Here is a 26,552-nt window from a genome sequence, read left to right as displayed (position 1 = left end):
ATTGCCAAAAATAGGACTGCTTGAACAACTTGTTACCTGTGGTTTTCATTGTAGCATGTTAGTGTTGCAAGGATGGTGCTTTGACTTAAAATATCTACCATATTTGTCCTTAACTAGAAGTATTTGTGATAGGTTAAATACTGGTCTAAGACTGCCTTATAGCTAGTTGCTGCTGGTTGCAAAATTCAAAGACTTGACTTTGAGATCAAGGTTACCGAACATATCATGTGTCTGTTAACCATCTATACTAGAATAGACTATAAATGGGAATGCAAATTAAGCATTCGTGAACTATTTCTCCAATAGTTTAAAATTTGGAGTTTTTATACCTCTGTTCAGTAGATAGTGACGTTTACAAAAATGTAAAGATGTTCAAAATAAAGCATCTTAAATCAATAGTAACAGATGGGTCTTTGTAAATTTAATGTTCTTTATTCATTTTCTACAAGGTTACATACCAAGATTCATGTATGCCACAGAGTTGCAGAACATGTTTCTGCCTGAAATTACTCACAGATGAAATGTTTCAGATCTTGGTTGTTGTGTTAGTGCTAAGTGAGTTTCTATCAGTGAGGATCGGCTTATGGGAATTAATATGCATTTCCTTCCCCCTCTCTGGCTGTTCTATATACGGAGTTAAAACGAGTTTTAGAAAAACCTCGGTGGGTTTGTCTCTCTTCCTCAATTAGGAATAGTGCATATCTAATTGACAGGTGAAGCCTTTAAAAAAAACTGCCATTGCTGTTCAATTTTACACTATGGATGGAGTGTCACTTTATTCACTCTACTTGAAAAGTGTAAATGGAATATATAACTTAGAAACAATGGTGTATGGGGAAACTGCTCTCCCATCAGAACTTTTAAAAGTGGTCAACTAACTGGCAAAGATTCACAGGAAAGTCATACTTTTGTCTGATATATTAAATATATTCATTAAAAAAACTAAAGAATGCCAATTTCCTCATTTGACTAAACCGGTAGAAGGCAGTCAGTGAAATAACCCAAACTATTTTTAGTGATTTCAACAGTAACCATAGAATACAGCCCTAGAAATAATATATAAATGCATAGAAAAATTACATTCATGTACCCATTTTTGACTAGCTCAACTATCCCTGACTTCAGGGCCTACTGCCAAAGGGGTCTGCTCCAGACAGCTCAATATTTGATATGGCCTATCTCAGGCCCTGGGAATTATGCCCAGAGTCACCATGGGGCCCATCCTCCAGCACAGTGCATGGACTTTTTTTTAAAAGCAAAATACCATGAGTTGTTAGAGTGCTGCTGCCTGACTTGCATGCCCAGAGTTTGTGTACATGTAATGGTCAGCTTCTAGCTAAACCTAGGCCAAGCACACACAGCCATCAATTTAAAAAAATAGGTTACTGTTGGGAGCAAGCTAGAATGGTTTGTGGAACATTTGCCTCAGCTCCACCTAAGCTCCTGCTCAGACCTTCGGTTTTATTCTCCTTAATTCTACTTTGATTAATCAGTCAGCTGGTAAAAATTACATCTGCTCAAACTACTGAAGGTAGCGTGTTTTCCCCATTCCACCTCGCATTGGTGATGGGTCAGGATCTTGAAGCAGTGATATTTCTGGGTGAAGCGCACAATCTTGTGAATCCATTTTACCCCACAGCAATTGTTGAATCCATCTTCAGGGCAAGCACAGCTAGTAAATGCAACAATTTCATCAGAGCTGTTCATGTGAGCAAAGCCTTTTCATGAAGAAAGTTCCCTCCCTGTGGGGAAAAAAGCACATCTCTCGGATCTGAAGAATTAAAGTGCAGAGACACAGAGCTCGAAGAGGAGCATTGGGCCATTTCCATGGGTGATGACAGGTGATCCAAGTTCAGACTCCAGCAATCTTGCCTTTCCCAATTAAACCTCTGAATGGGTCAAAGCTATAAAGATTTCTGAATATAGTTCTTTATGCGTCATCAATCATTACCAATAAAAGCACTTATCTTGGTAAGTTATGAAACAAGTGGCTTTCTGAACGTGCGGCAGTTTTAATATGATCAAATGTGTGTACAAAATGGTGCTTTAGAAGAAAAACTATATATACTGACACGAGCAGGGCTACTTTCAACATATGATGTACAACAGCTTGTTAGAGATGAGATCTAAATAGTAGGGAAAAATATTAATCCTGTGTGAATCAAAGTTTTAGTTCTCAATTATTTTCCTAAACTTCAGTTACAAAATATTAAAATTAGTTTTACTAGCTGTGTGTTAAAACACAGGTGCAACAAGTTTAAACAATGTAACTCCACTGTACAGGATGTTCTAAAACTACAAATCTGGTTTATGAAATTCATAGTTTTCTTAAATTAAAAACTGCATTAACACAGATTTTGCAGACTATCTATACTAAATCAGCAAATACAGATTAATTTAGCCTTCTTAGGTTTTTATTCCAAAAGAATACTCATAGTAAAACTGGTCATTTTACCAGCTCTGCCGCCATTAATATTCCCATGATCTGAAGCACCTTGAGCAATGCACAAAACAATGTATTGGTTTTCAAAAACCATTCCTCTGAGAATCTTCTAAAACAGTTCAGCGTTGCTTCTCAAAATTCATGTTTTACCCATTCTTCCCAACCACCAGGGAAATGTAGAGCTCTGAAACAAAAAGCAGCAATCAGCCATTATCATCTGACATTGTGTGATAACAGAACAGTACGAATTTATATTTTCACTACGATAAATACTTGGATTAATATAGCTTCTTATCAAATCATCTCAAAGCACTTCATATACTGAATTCCTTTGAGTACAGTAATTGTTCTGGAACTGAATTAAAAGATAATTATTTACTTTTATTAGAATATTTGACATTTCACAGAAATGGGGAAGCTAACACATTTCCTGAAATCACATTACATCCTCTAATATTAAGTCATCTAACCTCAACAGCCACTTTTCACAAATGGGACACTGGTTAGTAGGTGCCTTGTATATCAAAGTAATGGGAGATGAATTTAATTTGTAGTCCTTTTGGGATAGCGAATAATCCTGGATTTGCCGCTCTGAGGAGCCAGAGGGAAGCTAAAGAACAAATTGCAGAGGTTCTGACTGTAATTTTCCAAAATTCTTTGGCAAGTAAAACTGTGCCAGAGGATAGGGGAAAATATCACACCCCTTCATCAAAAAATTAGATGGGGAGAGGCCAGGAAATTATAGCTTAATTAGTCTTACTTCAGTTAGTAAACAACTAGTGTCTGTCATTACTAAGCACTTGAAGAAACGTCAGTTAATCAGCACAACTTTACAACAGACAAGTCACACTTCACCAACCCTACAGAATTATTTGAATAGATAACAGATAAAATAAATAAAGTGGATGTGACATATGGACTTTCCCAAAGCATCTGATAAGATACCACATAAGAGACTCATGGCAAAAGTAATGGTATAATGCATTAAGAAAAATATAGGTACATGAATAGACATAATTGGAGGTAGAAAGTAAAGTTAAGAGTCAAAGGACATTTCTTGGACTAGAAAGATGTGGTAAATGGTGTTCATAGGAGTCTGTGTTGAGGCCACTCCTAATTACTATATAAATAAATGATCTAGATGTAGGAATTGAAGATTATCAAAATTTGCTGATGACGCCAAACTGGAAGGCATAGCAAATTGTAACGAGGACTACGAAAGACTGTCAGGTTAGTCGAATTGGCAGATAAGTGGTGGATGCAGTTCAATGTAGAAAAATATGAAATAATGCATTATGCAAGAACTGAAAAAAATACACATTAAATGGTAAGATTTTAAATGGAGTAGAGGCATCTTGGTATGCAGATATATATGTCATTAAAGGTGGCAGCCAAGTTGAGAAGGCTATAAAAAGGCAAATTGAATGCTTGGTTTTGAATTGAGAGACAAAACAAAAGCAGGATACTGTATTGTCAAACTTGTACAAGACCTTAGTTAGGCTGCAGTTAGAGTACTGTATGCAGTTTTGGGCTCACCATTACAACAATATCATCAAAACAATGGAAAAGGTGCCCCATAGATTCACCAGGGTGTTGCCAGGCTTTACGGGTTGCAGTTATGAAGAGAGTCGAGAGGTTATAGAGCTTTTTCACTAGAGCTGAGAAGGTTGAGTGACTTCACAGAAGCCTTCAACATTATGAAGAGCTATAAAAATGTAAATTGCAGTAGACCAGTCAGACAGTAACAAGAAGGCAGACGTTTAAGAATCACAAAGAATTAAAGGGAAGGCCAGAAAAAAATCTTGAGGGAGTGGTTAGAATGTTGTTTTCTCTGCCACATGCCATTGTTGAAACAAGAATCCAAAATTTATTTTAAAGGGGAATTAGTGTTTCTTGCAAATAAAGGAACAAATAGCACTATTTTGACAAGTGTAGATGAGCAGAGACACCTTGGTGTCCATGTACACAAATCCTTAAAGGTGGCAGGGCAAGTTGATAAGGTGGTTAAAAAAGCATGTGGGTTGCTTGGGTTTATAAATAGAGGAATAGAATACAAAAGCAAAGAGAGCATGTTCGAACTTTATAAATCACTGGTTAGGCCTCAGCTGGAGTATTGTGGACAATTCTGGGCACCACACTTCAGGAAAGATGTAATGGCATAGAAAGGGTACACCAGGATGTTACCAGGGATGAGGGACTTCAGTTACGAGGAGAGGTTGGAAAAGTTAGGACAGTTCTCCTTGGAACAGAGAAGGTTAAGAGGTGACCTAATAGAGATTTTCAAGATGATGAGAAGTTTTGATAGAGTAAATAGGGAAAAAATATTTCTTCTGGCGAGTGGGTCAATAACTAGAGGTCATAGATTCAAAATTATTGGAAAAAGATCTAGAGAGCAGATGAGAATTTTTTTCACTCAAAGAGTTGTCAGGATCTGGAACACTACCTGAAAAGGAGGTGGAAGCTGATTCCATAATTAATTTTAAAATGGAGTTGGACAGGTACTTGAGGATGAAGAACTTACAGGGTTACGGACAAAAAGCGAGGATGTGGGACTAAGCACGACTGCTCTTTCAAAGAGCCAGCACAGGCACGATGGGCCTCTCTTGTGCTGTAAGTTTCTATGATTCTTTCGATGAACAATATAAGGTATAGGGAGCAAACATGAGCACGGGATTAGACTAGGTGGCTTGCATGGAGAAAAACCACTGACACAGACTTGACAGGATAGCAAAGGGCCTTTTTCTTGTTCTGTGACAGTCTATGAATCCAGTCCCATTCCAACTCAGGCCACACTTTTGACCAACAATTTTGCCCAGATAACAGCAATGTAGATACACAAGTAACATGATATTTTATGCTGCCAGTATTGTACTAACCTACTGTAGCCCACTGATGCAGCAACATCTAAAGCCGCCTTGCTCCTGATTCCTGCCAAACATGAAAAGACAATTTTGTCTGAGGTGGATGGCATTTTCCCATTGTACGTTTCCATAAAGCTGCTGGGGTCCATATTCAAGGCTTGCTCCACTTGTCCCACTTTAGGCAAATGGAAAAACAAATCAAAGTAACCCATATTTAAACAGTTCCACCAATATAAAATATTTACTGTAAAAGGGTAATAGTAATGTTTTTTTAAATGGTCACAGATCCAAAAGAACATTTAACTTTTTGCCACTCACGATTGCTATGGCTATTCTCATAGGTTAAATTATATTTTAAAATACAAATGGCAGCAGTTTTGGTTTTACGCACGTAACTGTAGTAAAGTATAAATCCAGTTACAAAACAACACTATGCACTAAAAACACTGCAGGTAAGGTCGTGTACGCACTCTGTAAATCAAATTAGCTATCTATTGGAAGGCTGATATTCGATTACAAAATACAATCTGAATTATGCAGCTGAATAGCTAAACTAGCAGCTGAACTCCATCCTGTTTACAAATTTAGGTAATTTCCACATTTACTGTTGTTTCAAATAAACATCCATGTTGCATTTCCAAAAGGCATTTGATAAGGTGTCACATAAAAGGTTGTTCGCAAGATAAGGGGGTAATATATTAGCATGGATGAGGATTGGTTAACGGACAGAAAACAGAGAGTAGGGATAACTGGGTCATTTTCCGGTTGGCAGGCTGTAACTAGTGGGGTGCTGCAAGGATCAGTGCTTGAGCCTCAGCTATTTACAATCTATATTAGTGACTTAGATGAAGGGTCCGAGTGCAATTTACCCACGTTTGTGGACGATACAAAGCTAGGTGGGAAAGTAAGCTGTGAGGAGGACACTAAGAGCCTGCAAAGGAATATAGACAGGTTAAGTGAGTGGGCAATAAGGTGGCAGTTGGAGTATAATGTGGGGAAATGTGAGATTATTCACTTTGGTAGGATGAATAAAAGTATTTTTTAAATGGTGGGAAACTATTAAATGTTGGTGTTCAAAGAGATTTAGGTGTCCTCATACAGGAAACACAGCAAATTAGCATGTGGGTACAGCAAGCAATTGGGAAGGCAAATGGCATGTTGGCCTTTATTGCAAGGGGGTTGGAGTATAAGAGTAAGGAAGTCTTGCTCCAATTGTACAGGGCCTTGGTGAGACCACACCTGGAGTACTGTGCAGAGTTTTGGTCTCCTTATCTAAGGATATACTTGCCTTGGAGGCGGTGCAATGAAGGTTCACTAGATTGATTCCTGGGATGAGAGGGCTGTCCTATGACGCGAGGTTGTGTAGAATGGGCCTATACTCGCTGGAGTTTAGAAGATGAGAGGTGATCTCATTGAAACAGACAAGATTCTGAGGGGGATTGAGAGGGTAGATGCTGCGAGGTTGTTTCCCCTGGCTGGAGAGTCTTTGGAGTTCTTTACCCCAAAGGGTTGTGGATGCTGAGTTGTTGAGTACATTCAAGGCTGAGATAGATAAGATTTTTGGACTCTTGGAGAATCAAGGGATATGGGGATTGGGCAGGAGAGTGGAGTTGAGGTCGAAGATCAGCCATGATCTTGTTGAATGGCGGAGCAGGCTCAAAGGGCCATATGGCCTACTCCAGCTCCTAATTCTTACGTTCTGATGTTCTAATCCTAACCGTGGAAGAAACAGGGAAGATTACCCCAGAGGCATGCTTCCCCACAGCATTTTATATTTCAGCAAGATGCAGTAACCTGGTTTTACAGGATATCCTGTTTGTACCTTTGTTACGAAAGAGTTTTCGATTTTGGTGCAGTGATCACAAGATATTGGCCCGGAATTTGCAGTCAGCGGTGAAACAAAGGCATTCATTGCTGTCCCGAAGTATGCTTCGCACAAGGATGTTGCGATCTGTGTCGAGAACTTTGGGTTTTCCAACATTCAATTCAAATCAACGGAGGTTAGAGGGGATCCCCTTGTGTGAGCTGCTGTGACGTCAACAAGCTGTCTAAGCAGCCAATCAAAATGCAGAAACCTCACAGATTGCAAACAAGGAACTGAGTAAGCTCCTAAAATTCTAACTTTTTAAAATTGTTACAGCGAAGAAAACAAAGATTGGGGCTCTCATGGGGAAAAGGCAAACCCAAAATAAAGGTGAACAAACTTTAAACATTTTTAAATTTTTGGTTTCTTACATATTTTAATTTTTTATTAAAATGGGCAAATTTCACTGCACAAATTTAAAATTAGATTTTCAGCCCTTAACCTATGTTTAGCAGTTAATACGCTGTTAAAACCCCAGTTACACCGAATCCCTTTGGGTCTAACTTTTAGTGAGGAATTTAACAGCGTAATTACTGCGGAAGAGCCAAAGTTTTGTCAGTTTCCCTGATCTGGGTGATTACAGATTGCTGGCTCGGTGGTGGGTGGCGTACAGCACAGCCTGTGTAGAAGCTGTGAATGACAGACCGCAGCTTCAGGATTTCCGCTGCCCCTGGGGTCAGTTTCAAAGGTGGAATGATGGCAAATGCTGCCAGTTCGCTGTCATCCCAACCACAAAATCCGGGCCGTTCGCCTCCAAATAAAAGGTGTCGCTATGGGAACCCGTACAGGTCCTAGCTATGCCTACCTTTTCCTGAGATACATGGAACATTCTTTGTTCGAATCCTACTCAGGTCCACTCCCTGACCTCTATTTTCAATACATTGATGGCTGTGTCGGTGTCACTTCCTGCTCTTGACCAGAACATGTAATTAACTTTGCTTCGATCTTCCACCCCACCTTCCTTTCACATGGTCCATCTCCGACTCTTCCCTTCCTTTCTTGATTTCTTTATTTCCATTTCTGGGATAGGCTTTCCACCAATATCTACTACAAGCCCACCGACTTCCACACAGCTTCCCATAAGGACTCTATTCCTTTCTTCCGGTTTCTCCATCGCATCTGTTCAGACGATGCCACATTCCACAGCAGAGCTTTTGAAATGTCTCCCTTTTTTTCTCAGCCGAGGATTACCCTCCACTGGTTGGCAGGGCCTTTGACCGTGTCCGTCCCATATCTTGCGCTTCCGCCCTCACCCCTTCTCCACCAATGAAGAAGGGGTGGGAAGATTCAGGAAAGAGTAAATTTAAAAGCAGCGAGAGAAATGTCAAGGCTCTAGAGCAGAGTAAGAGTTTCGGGTAAAAATAAGCAGTGGGTCACAAAGGGACAGAGAGAGTAACAAAGGTAATAAGGCATCAATGACGAAGGTGACATCAGGAAAAAATAGAAATAAGTCAAAGGAACTATATTTGAATGCGCGAAGCATTTGCAACAAAATAGATGAATTAATACAGGTACACTATCCCTTATCCGAAAGCCTTGGGACCAGTTGAGTTTCGGTTTTCGGATTTCAGAAGGTATTATTATAAGACTGGGAAATTTGTATTTAATATAAATTTTAAAAGTTCAGGCTACCTCTTGCGACTGTTCCGTGTCTCATTCCCCTTCCTGCTTCTCTGGAAAGCCGGATATCGTCTGACTCCTACTAAGCTGGCCCGCAAATCAGGTCGGGTGGGGGGGGGGGGGGGGGGGGGGAGAAAAGAATATCGGACGGGCCGCGGTTCAGGTCGGGGTCGTCGGGTCCGAGGTCGGGGGGGGGGGGGGGGGGGGGGAGAAAAGAATATCGGACGGGCCGCGGTTCGGGTCGGGAGAAAAGAATATCGGACGGGTCAGTGGAGAAAAGAATATTGGGCGGGTCGGGGGGGAGAAAAGAATATCAGACCGGCTGCTGCAGCTATCGGACCGGCCGCTGTATTGTTGGGTTCACTCTCCCAGTACCTCCTTCACACTGCCCGGCTCGGCCTGCAATCTCCTACCCAGGAGGGAACTCTGTGACCCTCTGCCCTGCTCAGCGTAAGTCGTGCGCCACTCTGGTCATGTCGTGCGCACGACTTATGCTGAACGAAAAAACTTTCGGTTTTTAGAGGTTTTCGGAAGTTCGGATAAAGGATAGTCTACCTGTACCACAAATAGAAATTAATAGGTTTGATCTAATAGCCATTATGGAGACGTGGTTGCAATGTGACCAAGGTTGGGAACTAAATATTCCAGGATACTTAACTTTTAGAAGAGGTAGGCAAAATGGAAAAGGAGGAGGGGTAGCCCTGATAATAAAGGAGGGGTAAAGACAGTAGAGAGAAAGGATCTTAGCTCCGAAAATCAAGTAGAAGAATCAGTTTGGATGGAGCTAAGAAACAGCAAGGGCAGAAAACACTGGTGGGAGTTGTTTATAGGCTCCCAAACAGTAATTGTAATGTCAGGCAGAGTATAAATCAGGAAATTAGAGGCGCATGTAACAAGGGTAATACAGTAATCATGGGGGACTTTCACCTACATATAGACTGGGCAAATCAAATTTGCAGCAATAGTGTGGAGGATGAATTAATGGAATGTATGCAAGATAGTTTTCTAGATCAGTATGTTGAGGAACCAACTAGGGAACAGGCTATTTTAGATTTAGTATTATGCAACGAGCAAGGGTGAATTAATAACCTTGTAGTAAAGGGGCCTTTAGGGAAGAGTGACCATAATATGATAGAATTTTATATTGAGTGAGTGATTTAGTTAAATCTGAAACTAGGGTCTTAAATCTAAACAAAGCAAACTACATAGGTATGAGGGGCGAGTTGGCCAAGTTGGATTGGTAAACTATATTAAAAGGTATGACGGTAGAGAAGTAATGGCTAGCATTTAAAGAATACATAATTTACAACAAATATACATTCCTTTAAGGCACAAAACCCCACTGGAAAAGTGGTCCAACCGTGGCTAACAAGAGAAGTTAAAGATAGTATTAGATCAAAGGAAGAGGCTTATAATGCTGCCAAAAAGAGTAGCAAGCCTGAGGATTGGGAGGATTTTAAGAATTCAGCAAAGGAGGACCAAGAAATTGATCAAGAAAGGGAAAAATAGAAGAGTAAACTAGCGCGAGACATAAAAACAGACTGTAAAAGCTTCTATAGGTATGTAAAAAGGAAAAGATTAGTGAAAGTAAATGTGGGTCCCTTACAGGCTGAGACAGGAGAAATTATAATGGGGAATAAAGAAATAGCAGAGAAATTAAACAAATACTTTGCGTCTGTCTTCACGGAAGATGCAAAAAACTTCCCGGAAATAGTGGAGAACCAAGGGTCTAGCGCGAATGAGGGACTGAAAGAAATTAGTATTAGTAAATAAAAATAGTACTGGAGAAATTAGTGGGACTGAAAGCCAATAAATCCCCTGGACCTGATGGCCTACATCCTAGAGTTTTGAAAGACGTGGCTATAGAGATAGTGGGTGCATTGGTTGTCATTTTCCAAAATTTCATAGATTCTAGAAATGTTCCTGCGGATTGGAAGGTCGCAAATGTAACCCCACTATTTAAGAAAGGAGTGAGAGAGAAAGCGGGGAACTACAGACCAGTTTGCCTGATATCAGTAGTCGGGAAAATGCTAGAATCTATTATTAAGGACGTGGTAACAGGGCACTTAGAAAATAATAGGATTGGGCAGAGTCAACACGGATTTATGAAAGGGAAATTGTGTTTCTGTTAAGAGTTTTTGAGATTGTAACTAGCAGAATAGATAAGGGGGAAGCAGTGGATGTGGTGTATTTGGATTTTCAGAAGGCATTCGATAAGGTGCCACACAAGAGGTTATTAAACAAAATTGGGGCTCATGGCATTGGGGGTAATATACTAGCATGGATTGAGGATTGGATAACGGACAGAAAACAGAGTCATAAGCGGGTCATTTTTGGGTTGGCAGGCTGTAACTAGTGTGGTACCGCAAGAATCAGTACTTGGGTCTCAGCTATTCACAATCTATATCGATGATTTGGATGAGGGGACCAAATGTAATATATCCAAGTTTGCTGCTGATACAAAGCTGGGTGGAAATGTAAGTTGTGAGGAGGATGCAAAGAGGCTTCAAGGGGATATAGACAAGCTAAGTGAGTGGGCAAGAACATGGCAAATGGAATATAATGTGGAGAAATGTGAAGTTATTCACTTTGGTAGGAAAAATAGAAAAGCAGAGTATTTTTTAAATGGTGAGAGATTGGGAAATGTTGGTGTTCAGAGGGACCTTGGTGTCCTTGTACATGAATCACTGAAAGTTAACATGCAGGTACAGCAAGCAATTAGGAAAACAAATGGTATGCTGGCCTTTATTACAAGAGGATTTGAGTAAAGTCATCTTACTGCAATTATATAGCGCCCTGGTGAGACCACACCTGGAGTATTGTGTACAGTTTTGGTCTCCTTACCTAAGGAAGGATATACCTACCATAGAGAGAGTGCAGCAAAGGTTCACCAGACTGATTCCTGGGATGGGGAGATTGTCCCATGAAAAGAGATTGAATAGACTAGGCCTATATTCTCTAGAGTTTAGAAGAATGAGAGGTGATCTCATTGAAACATGCAAAATTCTTTTACAGGGCTTGACAGAGTAGATGCAGGGAGGATGTTCCCCTTGGCTGGGGAGTCTAGAAACCAGGGTCAGCCTCGGAATACGGGGTCAGCCTCGGAATACGGGGTCAGCCATGTAGGACCGAGCTGAGGAGAAATTTCTTCACTCCGAGGGTGGTGAATCTTCGGAATTCTCTACCCCAGAGGGCTGTGAAGGCTCAGCCGTTGAGTATATTCAAGACAGAGATTGATAGATTTTTGGATATTAAGGGAATCAAGGGATATGGGGATAGTGCAGGAAAGTGGAGTTGAGGTCAGCCATGATCTTATTGAATGGCGGAGCAGGCTTGAGGGGCCAAATGGCCTACTCCTGCTCCTATTTCTTATGTTCTTATCCCAAAACCGCGATAGAGTCCCCCTTGTCCTCACCTTCCACTGTACCAGCCTCCGCATTCAACAGATCATCCTCCGACATTTTCGCCACCTCCAGCACGATGCCACCAGCAAACACATCTTCCCCACCCTTCTCCCGTCAGCATTCCGAAGGGACCATTCCCTCCGCGACTCCCTGGTCCACTCTTCCATCACCCCCTGCACCTGCTCAGCTTCCCCCAGCACTTTCCCATGCAAGTGCAGGAGATGCAACACCAGCCCTTTCACCTTCTTCCTTCCTCCGTCCAGGGTCCCAAACACTCCTTCCGGGTGAAACAGCAATTTACTTGTACTTCTTCCAACTTAGTATAGTGTATTCACTGCTCCCGATGCGGTCTCCTCTACATTGGGGAGACCAAACACAGATTGGGTGATGGTTTTGCTGAACACCTCCGTTCAGTCCACGAAAGTGACCCTGAACTTTCAATCACTTGCCATTTTAATTCTCCATTCCACTCCCACTCAGACCGCTCTGTCCTTGGCCCTCCGATGAAGCTCAAGGAACAGCACCTCAAGTAGGCACCTTACAGCCATCTGGCCTTAACATTGAGTTTTACAACTTTATAAACCTTAACCATCACTCAAATTTTCTCTCGGACAACAGGTGCTGATAATGGAGGATGGCTGCACCAGAGCCACTGGGTGCGGAGGAGGTGTGGGCTGAGGGAACCCTGATCGGTACACGGCCAGGGGTGCGGTCTGCACCCCTGGAGTCTACCTGCCTTTCTTCCTCTACGTTTCTGGGCCACTGGAGGCTTCTCCTCTGTCAGATTTTCCGTGCTTCGCTCCTGCTCCGCTATTCTGCTGTAACCATTTACACCTCCTCTGGGCCTAGCTTTTATTTCTATACTTGTCTCATTATCTCCTCCTTTGCCTTGCACCATCATCACTTTGGTCATTTAATCACTCTTGCCTTCCACCCTATAACTGACCTCCCCTTTTTGTTCTTTTCCTACTCCCTTTTCATTTGGCCCTGTACCTAGAATCAAATAGCACAGAAGGAGGCCATTCGGCCCATCGTGCCTTGGCTGGCTCTTTGAAAGCGCTATGCAATTAGTTCCATCTCCCTGCTCTTTCCCCAATAGCCCTGCTATTTTTTCCTTTAGAAATTTATATCCAATTCACTTTTGAAAGCTACTGTTGAATCTGCTTCCATCTCTAACATCTTCCAGTTCTGATGAAAGGTCATCATCCTGAAACATCAGCTCTGATTCTCTCTCCACAGATGCTGCCTGAGCTGACAATCACTGGTACTTTTTTTCATTGTAAAATACACACGAGTATAACTTAAAATAATGAAATTTACAAAAAGATTTCCTAAAGATGCACCACTTCTGCCACCATGGTATTTAAAAATGATACTAGTTTCAGCATTGAGCATTGGAACTGAGTCCAAACGGTACATAGACCTTTTTTTGGATAAGTTACTAATTTTGTAAAAGCAAAAGTTCTAAATTATTGAACAACTCAATAAAAAAATCTATATATTAGGAGATAGAAATTATAGGAAGTCTAACCCTCTGGAGTTGGGAGCCAGATGCATCAAAACCAGGCCCTACGCTCTGGAATTCCCTCCCTAAACCTCCCCGCCTCTCTTTCCTCCTTTAAAACGCTCCTTAAAACCTACCTCTTCTGCTCTAATATCTCATGTGGCTCGGTGTCACGTTAACACTCCTGCGATGCAACTTGGAACGTTTTACTACGTTAAAGGCGCTATATAAATACAAGTTGTTGTTGTTGAATGGACTGCATATAGTTGCACAGAAATGTGAGCCTCTACGTGCAAATTTGGGCAACCCCCATTCACAGACAATACAAGGCTCCCTAACACACAAAGTGAAATGCTCAAAAGTGAGACAAGCACCCACACAAAAAAGAGCACGTCTAAATCAGCTTTGCGCACAAATGTACAAGAAAGAAAATTGGCAGGGGCTTGCCGGTGCCGGACAATAGGCCATGTCTGGGGGCTGCGCATGCACAGCTTCAATGGGGGGTGGGGGTGGCGGGACAGTGTTTAGGCTCCCAGACACCGTGTCAACAATCACAGCAATGTCTGCGACACTCCTAGCTTCAAGTACAGGATCAACATGCGGTAATGGTAGGCGTTGCAAATTCACAATAAAATCAGATGTGGACTCTGGATGGAGCTGGCCTGTTGGGCCAAACAGACTTTGCATACTCAAAACATTCTTAATAAAGATGTCAATGTAATGCAGCACATGACTGCTAACAGAATTTCCTCCTCTCCCAACTCCAGAAATTACTAGCTTAGACTGCTTAACTCCACATTCAGTTAATGTCAATAATGTCAGTAGATTGCATGTTTTTGAAGATAATAGTATTTATATTTAATCAGTGTATTGAACCAAAACAATAAAAAGTCCAAGATGTAGTATGGTGGCCCAAAGTATAAGACCAACTTTCTGGTCCTGGTGCAATCACCAGGGCTGGATTGCTACAACTGAATTGCTTGTACACAGAACAGAGTTCAACCTTACATTAGATTCAGAGGTCAGTTCATCATCATAATTAATGTGTGCTCTTGGCTAGTCTGTGTCCACAGCTGGAAGCTCACAAAGCGGGGAACACAGGATATAATGCAAGATGGTAGCCTTTAACGGGCTGCTGGGGAAAAAAAAGCGCTGCTGCTACTTAAAGGTAAGGATGGGGTAAAAATTTGTTTGAGCAGTTTCAAAGGTTGTGTAGGAAAAGTGGCAGGCAAAATGCAAGGGAAAGTAAGCCCAATGTGAAGCTACAAAACAGAGTCTGTGAGCAAGTGACAGAGCAGTGTAACATCTGACCGGCTGTTTGACGGCTGGTGAACTGGAAATTTTGCTGCAGGAGACGAGTGTTGCCCTGCAGGACACACTCCCCAGAAGATGACTGACTGTGCAGCACGTGTAGCAGAAGGTAGTGGCCAAGCTCAGTGTTACGGACAGACGTGGGAGGAGAGAGCATACTTTAAGGAACCAGGCAAGGTAATAATGCCCAGCAATACCATGTAGCAGGTCAATGGCCCAAGATTAAATGCCAGAGCGTTGTCTGCCAATCTGTTCCACGTGTGGTGCTCAATCATACCAAGCTTTCACACAACCTTACAGCTCAGCTCCTTCATAGATTCTCCTGCATAGCCATACTTCAACAGGGCACACATTCAAATTGTAACTTACAACTGAAAGCCTGAACTTAGACATTTTCCATGAGATTTACACATCAAATCCTTGTAACAATCTAGCTGCGTAATATATGGCCACTTACTAACATCCAAGATGGGTTACAAGTTGGTCACTGTATGTGCTCCTTCAACTTACATAATCTCAACATGTCTCAGCTTTCATGACAAGATGGCAAATTAAACAAGGGAATAGTCCCAAACTGGAGGAGGCCACAAGAATCATAAGTACAGGACTCACTTGGAGAAGGCCACACTGGACATACAAACGCATGGAGACAGTAGGACAATCTCAGCCCAGTCAACCCTGCAAAGTGCTTCTCACCAACATCTGGGGACTGGTGCCCAAGTTGGGAGAACTGCCCCACAAACTAGTCAAGCAACAGCCTGACACAGTCATACTCACATAACCATATCTATCAGCCAACATCCTATACTCTTCCATTACCATCTCTGTGTATGTGCTGTCCCACTAGGGCATAGTGATATACAATCAGGTGGGAATGGCCATAGGAGTCCTCAACACTGACTCAGTTCCATTGAAATCTCATGGCTTCAGGTGAAGAAAGCATCCCAATGGTTACCACCTACTACACCTTACCACTCCCCCACTTCAAGTGACAAATTCTCCTTGTTGAGCATCACTTGCAGGAAGCTCTGAGGGAAGAAAAGACACAGAATGTATTCTGGGTGGGGGAATTCAATATGGCTCTGCAATACCACCACTAACTGAGCTGGTTGAGTTCAAAAGGACATAGCACAGTGTCAGGTTGTGAGGGAAATGACACGAGGAACTAACCTACTCGTTCTTGTCCTCAGCAACTTTCCTATCGCAAATACATCTGTCCACAAGAGCACTGGTAGGAGTGACCACAACAGTCCATGTGAATACAAAGTCTTGTCTCCACAGTAAGTACCGCCACCATGTACTGCGGTACTAATCGTGCTAATTGAATTAAGGGTAAATATAGGAGTCCAAAACTAACCATCCATGAGGTTCTGTGGGCTATCAGCAGAATTATATACCATCACAATCTGTAACGCCATGGTGCAGAAGGAACCTCATAGTTCTTAGCTGTCTGGAGCCTGCTGCTTTTCATGTTTAGCAATGTCAACTAGGCTGAAATTGTCTAAATCTTGCCTTGAAACGATTCCAAACAAATGGCCACTTCAGAAGGCATTAAGAGTCAGCCACATAGTGTGCAACAGGAGTCACATGTATACCAGACAGCATACATGTATAGGTGGCAAGCTCACTTCTCTGAAGGACATTAATGAATCAGTTGGGTTTTTATGACAAACCAGAAGCAATCCCACAAATTGCAGACTTACTGAATTCTATTCCACAACTTGCCATGATGGAATGTGAACTCAATCTCTGGGTTGCTAATTCACTATTATAACTGTGGTGTATGTGCCTTTAAGAGCAATTATGGTGTATGTGCCTTTAAGAGCCCCAGGTGTGCGTAATGCCGGTAATTGCCACTTGGGCTATATAAGCCTGTGTATTGTGTATATCCTTTAGAAACCCCCCCCCCCCCACCCCTGCTTAGTAAATACCTATGAACCAACTCCTGTTTTCAGTGTCTTTATCTACACACGGACACTACAGTGGCGACGAAGTGGAAACGGACTTACCTGCAATTCGGCAGCACCTCAAGGACATCGATTCCTCCAGCGTCCAGAAGACTCAAGGAAGTAAGAGAAACTGTGGTTTCACCAGCTGGCCAAGCGGGTGACAGGTACTGCGCTAATCCTTCCTGGGCGTCAGGCTGGAGCTCCAGCGGCGGGCTCTACAGCTGAGACAGGCAGCGAAATCAGAGGCAAGCAATAACGGACTGGGAGGGTGCACTCGAGAGACGGCCGGCGCGGCAAGCAGGTCAGCGTTTAGACCTCCGTCGGGAACGAGTCTCCAACAGCGAATAAACGGAAACCACAGTAAAACAGCGTTGTTATCGGTAGCAGCGGCGGGAAAGCGCGGGAAGCGCCATATCGTTGCTACAGAGAAAAAAAAAAGCGCGGGAAGCGCCATATCTTTTCTGAAATGCCTAAATCTGGTAATATTGAGGCTTTTGATGGCGAAATAGAAGATTGGACCACATACGTGGAAAGAGTAGAGGTTTATTGCACTGCAAATGGAATAACAGATGAAAAAAAAGCTTCAGTACTTCTGAACTTAATGGGCGCGAAGACATACGGGCTGTTACGAAATTTAATCACTCCAGCCAAACCAAAGGACAAGACTTTTAAAGAAATTGTTGATACCCTGCAGGAGCATTTAAACCCAACACCGCTGCTGATAGCGGAACGATTCAAGTTCTTCAAGAGAAATCAACACAAGAATGAAAGTAACGCTGATTACCTAACCGAATTAAGAAAGCTATCACAGTACTGCCAATTCGGAGCATGACTATCGGATTATCTTCAAGACAAATTTGTTTGCGGTCTCTTAAGTGAAGGAACAGAAAAAAGACTGCTTTCTGAAAAAGATTTAACATTGGACAAAGCTTTCAGTATGGCTGTATCATACGAAGCAGCAGCAAAAGGAGCTGCAGAGATACAACAAGAGACACAGGACTTCGGCACCCATAAAATGACACAGGAGTTCGGAAGATGTTATCGCTGCGGCAGATCCACCCATAACCAGAGGGACTGCTGGTTCAAGGGCAAAGCATGCAGGCAATGTGGTAAGATTGGACACATTGCACGGGTATGCCAATCTGGACAAAATAAATCCACTGACAGAAAACAAAAAATCAATAAAGAAAAGTACAGGAAGGTACAAATGATGACGGACAATAGCTCCGAAGACCAGAATAGCGATAGCGACTCCGGAAACAAGAGACTAAGCTGTCTCAAATTACATAATGTACTTGCCAAAGAGGATTACCAAACCATTTGGGTTACCCTCACAATAGCAGGGTCCCCAGTTAAAATGGAGCTAGATACAGGATCAGCTCTAACCGTAATAAATAGACGAGATTACGAGAGGCTATTTTCGCATATACCTCTAAAAGACACATCCATTATCTTAAAAACATATACGGGGCAGAAAGTCTACCCCAAAGGAAAAATAAGGGTGCCTGTGGTATACAACGGCAAAGAAATACAAAAGTTGTATTTATACATTTTACAAGATGGTGGTCCACCGTTGTTGGGACGTGAATGGATAAGGAAGATACGTTTAGACTGGCACTCCATTCAGGCACTGACGGTGACCAGTAAGGAAAAAAACAATGATGACATCATACCTGAACAATTAAAAGACATCTTGGCCAACGCCAAGGAAGTGTTTCAAGAGAAACTGGGAACCTTGAAAGGCATCACCGCCTCAATAAAAGTGGAAGATACAGCAATTCCAAATTTTTTTAAGGCAAGACCGGTGCCATACGCAATACGTCCGGCAGTCGAGGCAGAGCTGAAGAATTTGGAAAAGGCAGGCGTATTATCCAAAATAGATTGGAGCGAATGGGCAACACCCATCGTTCCAGTCATGAAAAAAACATTGAAAAATAACTCTGAGGAACAGAAAAAAATTCGCATCTGTGGGGACTTTAAGGTGACTGTAAACCCGGTCCTTCACACGGTACAGTATCCTCTTCCGAGGATAGAAGATATTTTCGCCTCACTATCCGGAGGGAAACGTTTCACAAAAATTGACTTGGCACAGGCATATCTACAGATGGAGGTTGAGGAGACCTCTAAAAAGTATCTCACAATAAACACACACAAAGGCCTGTACCAGTACAATCGACTGGTTTTTGGAATAGCATCAGCTCCAGCTATCTGGCAAAGAGCTATGGAGCAAGTCCTGCAAGGGATTCCAGGGACTCAATGCTACCTAGACAACATCCTTATAACAGGAGAAAACGGCAACGAGCACCTTGCCAATTTGGAGCAGGTGCTCACTAGGCTGAAAGAACGGGGCCTACGAGCAAATCGCCCCAAGTGCGAATTTTTCCAAAATCAGATATCATATTGTGGCCACATAATTAATAAGGAAGGGTTGCATAAGTCACCTGAAAAAATTGAAGCACTTATAAAAGCCCCAGCACCTGAAAATGTTTCACAATTAAGGTCATTCCTGGGATTAATAAATTACTATCATAAATTTTTACCAAACTTATCAACTATTCTACACCCTCTTAATGATCTTCTACAGACAGGAGTGATTTGGAAATGGAACGAAGACTGTAAACGTGCCTTCCATAAATGTAAAGACTTAATCACATCCGAGAAAATTTTGGCTCATTACAACCCATCACTACCAATCAGACTGGCGTGCAATGCATCCCCTTACGGCATAGGAGCGGTATTGTCCCATAGATTCCCTGATGGCTCGGAACGGCCGATACCTTTTGCGTCACGCTCATTGAACTCAGCTGAGCGTAACTATGCCCAGATAGACAGGGAAGCACTCAGCCTGGTATGGGGAGTGAAGAAATTCAACCATTACCTACACGGACAAAAATTTACCTTGCTGACTGACCATCAACCCCTCATCTCCATATTCAACCCTAAAAAAGGTGTCCCCATTATGACGGCACAAAGACTACAGAGGTGGTCCCTTTTTCTAGGGGCACACCAATACAATATTGAATACAAAGGGTCAAAACAGCATGGGAATGCTGACGGTTTATCACGCCTACCGTTGCCAACGATAGAAGAGGCACCTACAGTAGACCCAGTAGAGATATTCCACTCTACCATAGTGGAATGTCTACCGGTGACAAATTCTGCCATTGAAAGGGAGACAAGAAATGACTCTACTCTCTCACGGGTCTACGATTTAACAGTGAAGGGATGGCCAGCACATGGCGAACCACTGTTGCCAGCATTCTCGCAAAGAAGGGAACAGCTGTCAGTGTGCCAAGGAACCTTGATGTGTGGATCCAGAGTGGTGATTCCACCCAAACTCCAGGATAAAGTGCTAAAGGAGCTTCACGAGGGGCATCTGGGTGGAGTGAAAATGAAGAACCTAGCTAGGGCGTTTGTATGGTGGCCAGGTATCGATGGAGACATCGAAGACATGACCAAGAGCTGCCTAGGATGCCAGAAGGTCCAAAATGCTCCGCCACAGGCCCCTCTACATCCATGGGAGTGGCCCTCATCTCCCTGGCAAAGGGTGCACATCGACTTTGCTGGTCCATTTATGGACTCAATGTTCTTAATCGCAGTTGATGCACACTCCAAGTGGCCGGAGGTAATAAAGATGTCCTCCACCACCACGGAAAAAACCATCACAGTATTAAGGACCATATTTGCCAGGAATGGGCTGCCGGAGCAGATATGTTCTGATAATGGACCGCAATTTGTGTCCGAAGAATTCAGAAAGTTCTTAAAGAACAATGGGGTAAAGCACTACACGTCCGCCCCATACCATCCCGCCACCAATGGATTGGCTGAAAGGTTTGTCCAGACCTTCAAGAAGGCCATCAAGGCCATGGGTAATGAAGACATAAAACTTCAGCACAAGGTGGATAACTTCTTATTTGCATATAGGAATGCAACGCATATGGTTACTAACCAAACTCCCGCCATGATGTTCTACAATAGAAACCTAAGATGCTGGCTGGATTTGGTCAAGCCCAACATCCGAAGGGACGTGGAGAACCGGCAGTTTCAGGGCATGAATGAAAGGCCAACTAGGGCCTTCCAGATAGGCCAACCGGTTTTGGCCCAGGACTACCATACCGAGAAATGGCAGCCTGGAACAATCTGCACACGATTAGGACCACTGATGTATACCGTGGACATCGGAGACAGCATAATAAGGCGCCATGCTGACCAAATCATCAAGTCATCCGAAAAGGGACAACCTACACCACCACTCTATACATCTAACGATGAAGTAGAGATACCCATATCTACCTCCAATCCGGTGATACTGGAGCCCGATGAACCCGACACTGGCCTGCAAGCCGAATCAGCCTTGCCAGAAGAACCTACTACACCACCAGAAACTACTACACCCCCGAGGCGTTATCCGGACCGAGTCAGGAAGCCTCCTGAGAGACTAACTTATAATTAATTAATACAGCAATGTATATTATTTTGCATATAACATGTAATTAATATTTACTTAAAATATGATGTACTAGTTAGCTAGAAGGGGAGGAATTGTGGTGTATGTGCCTTTAAGAGCAATTATGGTGTATGTGCCTTTAAGAGCCCCAGGTGTGCGTAATGCCGGTAATTGCCACTTGGGCTATATAAGCCTGTGTATTGTGTATATCCTTTAGAAACCGCCCCCCCCCAGACTTGCTTAGTAAATACCTATGAACCAACTCCTGTTTTCAGTGTCTTTATCTACACATGGACACTACAATAACCACTAGGCTACTGTAGCATTTGTTCTCGTTCTTCTAGAACACCAACCCTACCATTTTCCCCAATACAGCCTTGTTGTTTCTTAAATGCTGCAGCCTATTCCTGCTGTTGATCACCTTCCACATAAAGAAATACTTACATCAGTCCTCATTTTGCTCTTAACACCAAATGTGGGCTCTCTTTTCTTGCTCCCCTGCGCTGCTAAAAGTATTGTTTTAGATTAATTCTAGGTATCCTATCATGTATCTTGTATACCCTTAGCAGGTCCCTTCTGAGATATCTCTTTTCAAGATTGAAGAGCCCTAGCTTATCAAGTTATTCCTCACTGATGTTAAACACTCGGCATCCGTTGCTTTCCTCCACGCGGCCTCGAGGGCCTACATGGCCCACTTATGTACCAGTGAACAGAACTGTACACAGCACTCCAGGTACAGCCTGGCCAGAGCACGGTACAGCTTCAGCATTAGCTCTGGGATCTGAATTCAAACAATTTGGCAACGTAACCCAGAATCCTATTTGCTTTCTTATCGCCTCACACTAGACAAACATTTACAAATACAATAGTTATAAAAATTACAATATACCAGAAGGTGGATTATGCCCATACCCATAAAGATATACTCACATGGTACATTTATAGATCCAGGAATCTGTCCATTCTCCTTGACCTCCCAGGGTTCTCTAACATCGATCACAACAATTTTATCTGATTTAAGCAACTGTTTTAATTCCTGGTAGGTGACAGATTCAGGGGAAGCTGTACAAACACTCCGGTAGCTGCTAGGCTGGCTTAGGTAAACTGGAGCTATATATAAAAATGAAAAAAAAGAGATTTAAAGTTATGAAAACCTGATCTTTTTTGGTATTTTTGATTGATCACAGGAATTCTGATTCAAAGTTGAAAACACGATCACTTTGAAGCAATTTTACCATACAATAATTAGCAACATCTTTTCAATTTCTATGATAGCAAGTAGTATGTAGTGGAATATTTCACTGTAAAAGATCCTTGTACCATCATATGACTGGAGTATTTGCTTAAATCACATTACTTATAAAGACTATATTACATTACTTAAGTGCCTGAGGAAGCTTAGGTACATGGGAACTTACAACTTTATTGACAAAATTAAATAAAAACAAAGTTAGTAGTATGTTAGTGTATAGGATAAAAATCAGAAAACAACCACATAATTCTGTTAATGTCTATAAATGTCATCTAATGCACTTTCTGGGTGGGTGGGTGGTTAAGGTGGTCAAAATGGTCTGTTTGATCAAGACCAGAACCTTCCCTTACCAAAAGAAAAAACAGACTACCCACACTGCAGAGAAATGTGTCTTCTGGTATAGCGTTAGCTTGAAAGAAGTTTCTTCCTTTGATTTTAACCTGCAAGTTTAAGATGACAGGAAATCCATGTTTCACTATGGGATAGGAATTGTTGTAAGGCACTCCTTTAAAATGTTCAGGACTGCTTATGTTACTTCTTTCCATCATTCCACTTTAATACATACTGGGCATAGAATTTCTTCGTATCACAAAAGATAATTTGCAATTCTGATGACATTACTGTGCATCAATGACATGAAATGCAGAGATAGCTGGTGCCGACACAAAAGTCACACAATAGTAGTGAAAGATTAGTTCCTCTGCTTGGTGAGTTGATAACAAGGGAGCCCGAATGTAGGATTACTTCTAGGGTTAGTGTTTTGAGTTATGGTTCGCTTACAGTTAGGAGTTGGATTAAGATTAGGGGTTGGGGTTAGGATTAGGACTACAGGTTGGTGCTAGGGTTAGAAACCAGTATCAGCACTGCATTGTTAATAGCAGAAACCATTAATGGCAACGCCACAGACACGAGGGGCTCGAATTTCCAAGCCCCGTGGAGGCAGGAGTGGTGGGAAAATTGCAGAATCGGGGGGCACGAACCCATCCCACCCCCAACCCGCCTCCGTGCCAATGTCCCAGGAGGCAGGTATCCGACCTGTGCTGGGAGCCATCTCCCCGAGGCAGGAAGGGGATTAGCGCCAATTAACTGCCTGTTAACAGGTAGTTAACAGGCAGTTTTTTGCCTAATCCCTATTTTTAGCCCTTAAGTGTGGGCTTCCCGACGGCTCCGAACCACGCCAAGTCAGCGAGGCGGGCTGTCGGTCTGAAGGGGTTGGAGGGGTCGAGATGTCCGTTGTGCAGGTGAGTGATGGGTGCATGTGTGCAGAGGTGAGTGTGTGAGGTAAGTGTAAAGTGTTTTAATAAGTTTTACTTACCTTTACTTTCTCCTGCAGGCTTCCTTCCTTCAATTCTCGGGAGTCCCTCAGTTCACCGGCACAGAAAGCAGAATGGCCACTGAACTGTCAAAAGCTGCAGCCTCTGCTTTCTGGTCTGGAGAGCTCTCTAACTGAGTCTGAGTAGAGGGACTCAAGTTAGAAGACAGATTGTCAGTGTTTGACAGCTTCACAGAGCTGTCAAATTCTGATTTTTCATCTGTCAAAAGCTCTTGACAGATGAAATGTCAATCACTGACGTCAATCGCTGGGCAGGCTTAACAAAGTCAATCAAGGGAAAATAGCATGGGTTGGCCACAAGTCGATGGAGGCGGGACTACAACCCAAAAAGTGGGAGTCCCGCCTCCATTGACAAAATCCAGCCCTAGATGCACCTTTTTTAATTAGACCGGTAAAAGGGTACTGGGTGTCAGTAAGCACAAGTGCTCCCTTTAAGAGGGAACCACTAAAAATAATTTAACGAGATCTAATTATACTAACAAAGACTTAAACTAAATCAGCATTTTGATACTTCTATCAGTTGTGAAATGAATGCTCTGCGGTACCCAATGATCGTAGAAGATCCAGAGTATATTCATGCTGCTTACTTCAAAGTAATGTTCTGCATTTCCTTTACCCTACCGCTGACCATCTTACACATCTCTTGAACAGCACCTCCTGGGTGTCTCATTTCAAAGTAATGGCATTTCCCCACGCACTAGGCGAGGCTGCTCCAGCCCAGCTCATACCCGATTCAAACCCAGGCCAATGCCAAGTGATGTTCAGACCTGTTCTGCTCAGGACCGGTGGGTGAAAGTCCAAGCTTTACAAGTCACTTTAATTCTCCACCCCACACTGGCCTCATACACTGTTCCAATGAAGCTCGACGCAAGCTCGAAGCAGACCACCTCATATTTTTACTGGGCACTTTACAGCATGGAGTTTGAGTTTAACAACTTTAGACCTTAACCACCACTCTTCATTTTCTCTTGAACAGCAAGTGCTCATAATGGAGGATTGCTGCACCAGAGCCACTCAGAGTGGAGGAAATCCAGGCTGGTGCTTGGAGTGGGGATCCCCTCGCAGTACATGGCTGGAGGGGTGGTCCACGCCCCTGGCATCTAATTGACTTTCTTCTGCTACACTTCTAGGCCACAGATGTTCCATGCATCCCTCCCCTTCTGCTATAAGCATTTACACCTCGTTGGACCCATCTTGTGTTTCTTTTCTTGTTTCATTATCACCTCCTTTTGCCTTGCATTATCACTTTTGTCACTTAATCATCTCCTGCCCTCCATCCTATGAGACATTTTAAGCTACATCCATGTATTTTACAATGAGAAACAGTACTAATATGGTTCCTTTCCTCTCCCCCGCAACCCCCCCCCCCACTTTTTTCCTGGTTCTACACATGCTGTTTCATAGAAAGAACATAACTTGCATTTGTATAGTGCCTTTTCATTGAATATATTTAAGGTGGAGATAGACAGATTTTTGAAAGGTAAGGGAGTCAAGGGTTATGGGCAGGGAAGTGGAGTTGAGGCCAAGATCCGATCAGCCATGATCTTATTGAATGGCGGAGCAGGCTCGAGGGGCCAAATGACCTACTCCTGTTCCTACAACATCTTATGTTCAACCTCATGACATCCCAAAGCGCTTTGTAGCCAATGAAGTACTGTTACTGTTGTAATGTAGGAAACTCAGCAGCCAATTTGCACACAGCAAGATCCCACAAACAGTAATATGATAATGACCAGACAATCTATTTTAGTGATGTTGGTTGAGAGATTAATATTGGTCAAGACACTGGGGAGAACTCCCCTGCTCTTCTTTGAAATAGTGCCATGGGATTGTTTATGTGCACCTGAGGGGCTTTGATTTTAACGTCTCATTCGAAAGACAGCACCTCCGACAGTGCAGCACTCCCTCTGCACTGGAGTGTCAGCCTAGATTTTCTGCTCAAGTCTCTGCAGTGAGACTTGAACCCATAACCTTCTGACTCAAAGAGCTGAGAAAGATACCCACTGAGCCACGGCAGAAATATTTGAAACATTTTCCAGTTCTGACGAAAAGGTCATTGACTTGAAACGTTGACTCTCGCCACAGAGGCTGCCTGACCGGAGAACAGCATTAGTACTGTTTCTCATTCTAAAATGCACACGAGTATCAGAATAAAATAATGACATTTTGCACAAAGGACTTTGTTAACACATGCACCGCGGTATTTAAAAAAAAATCGTAATAGTTTCAGCCTTGAGCTGCTGAGCGTGAGCACCTACCTCCGGGTCCACCCCAACCCTCCCCAACTGTGGGCCGACGCCGAGTGGGAGGCCACTTTTCACTCACCCCAAGAGGGCAGCGGGTGTCTCCTCTCCTGCCGGCAAAGCTCGGCGGCCGAACCCGGGCTCACTGTCCGCAGCAACAGCGCCGAAATGAAGCCCAAGGCGCGAGACATGATTCGGGGCAAAGGCTCGAGCGCGGGATACGGGACCCGGGACAGAACTCCAAGGCCAACCGACAGGCGGAAGCGGAAACCGAGTGCCGAAGGGGTGGAGATTGGCGCATGCGCACACGGCGGCGTGCTG

General features: G+C 43.0%; 1 protein-coding gene across 1 annotated transcript; it reads right to left on the bottom strand.

Moving 5' to 3' along the window:
- Positions 1-412: 412 nt before the first annotated feature.
- tstd3 (thiosulfate sulfurtransferase like domain containing 3) lies at positions 413-26,552 on the bottom strand. The gene is made up of 4 exons (XM_085997451.1): positions 26,314-26,552; positions 22,334-22,513; positions 5,320-5,479; positions 413-2,627 (listed from the first exon to the last, which is right to left on the bottom strand). Exons 1-4 carry the CDS (start codon positions 26,420-26,422, stop codon positions 2,576-2,578), a joined length of 501 nt encoding a protein of 166 aa, XP_085853577.1. The 5' UTR covers positions 26,423-26,552; the 3' UTR covers positions 413-2,575.

Source organism: Somniosus microcephalus, chromosome 9, assembly GCF_052327205.1.
Source record: "Somniosus microcephalus isolate GS21.2 chromosome 9, FLI_Smic_1.0, whole genome shotgun sequence".
NCBI lineage: Eukaryota > Metazoa > Chordata > Chondrichthyes > Squaliformes > Somniosidae > Somniosus > Somniosus microcephalus.
This window is presented reverse-complemented; position numbering and strand designations above follow the sequence as displayed.

What these genes read in the sequence shown, in the direction of transcription:
- tstd3 (XM_085997451.1), bottom strand. Translation starts at nt 26,422, where the DNA reads ATGTCTCGCGCCTTGGGCTTCATTTCGGCGCTGTTGCTGCGGACAGTG. An exon ending in ACACCCGCTGCCCTCTTGGG is followed by an intron (nt 22,514 to 26,313) that starts GTGAGTGAAAAG and finishes TTTTATATATAG; the next exon opens with CTCCAGTTTACCTAAGCCAG. An exon ending in TGGATCTATAAATGTACCAT is followed by an intron (nt 5,480 to 22,333) that starts GTGAGTATATCT and finishes ATTTGCCTAAAG; the next exon opens with TGGGACAAGTGGAGCAAGCC.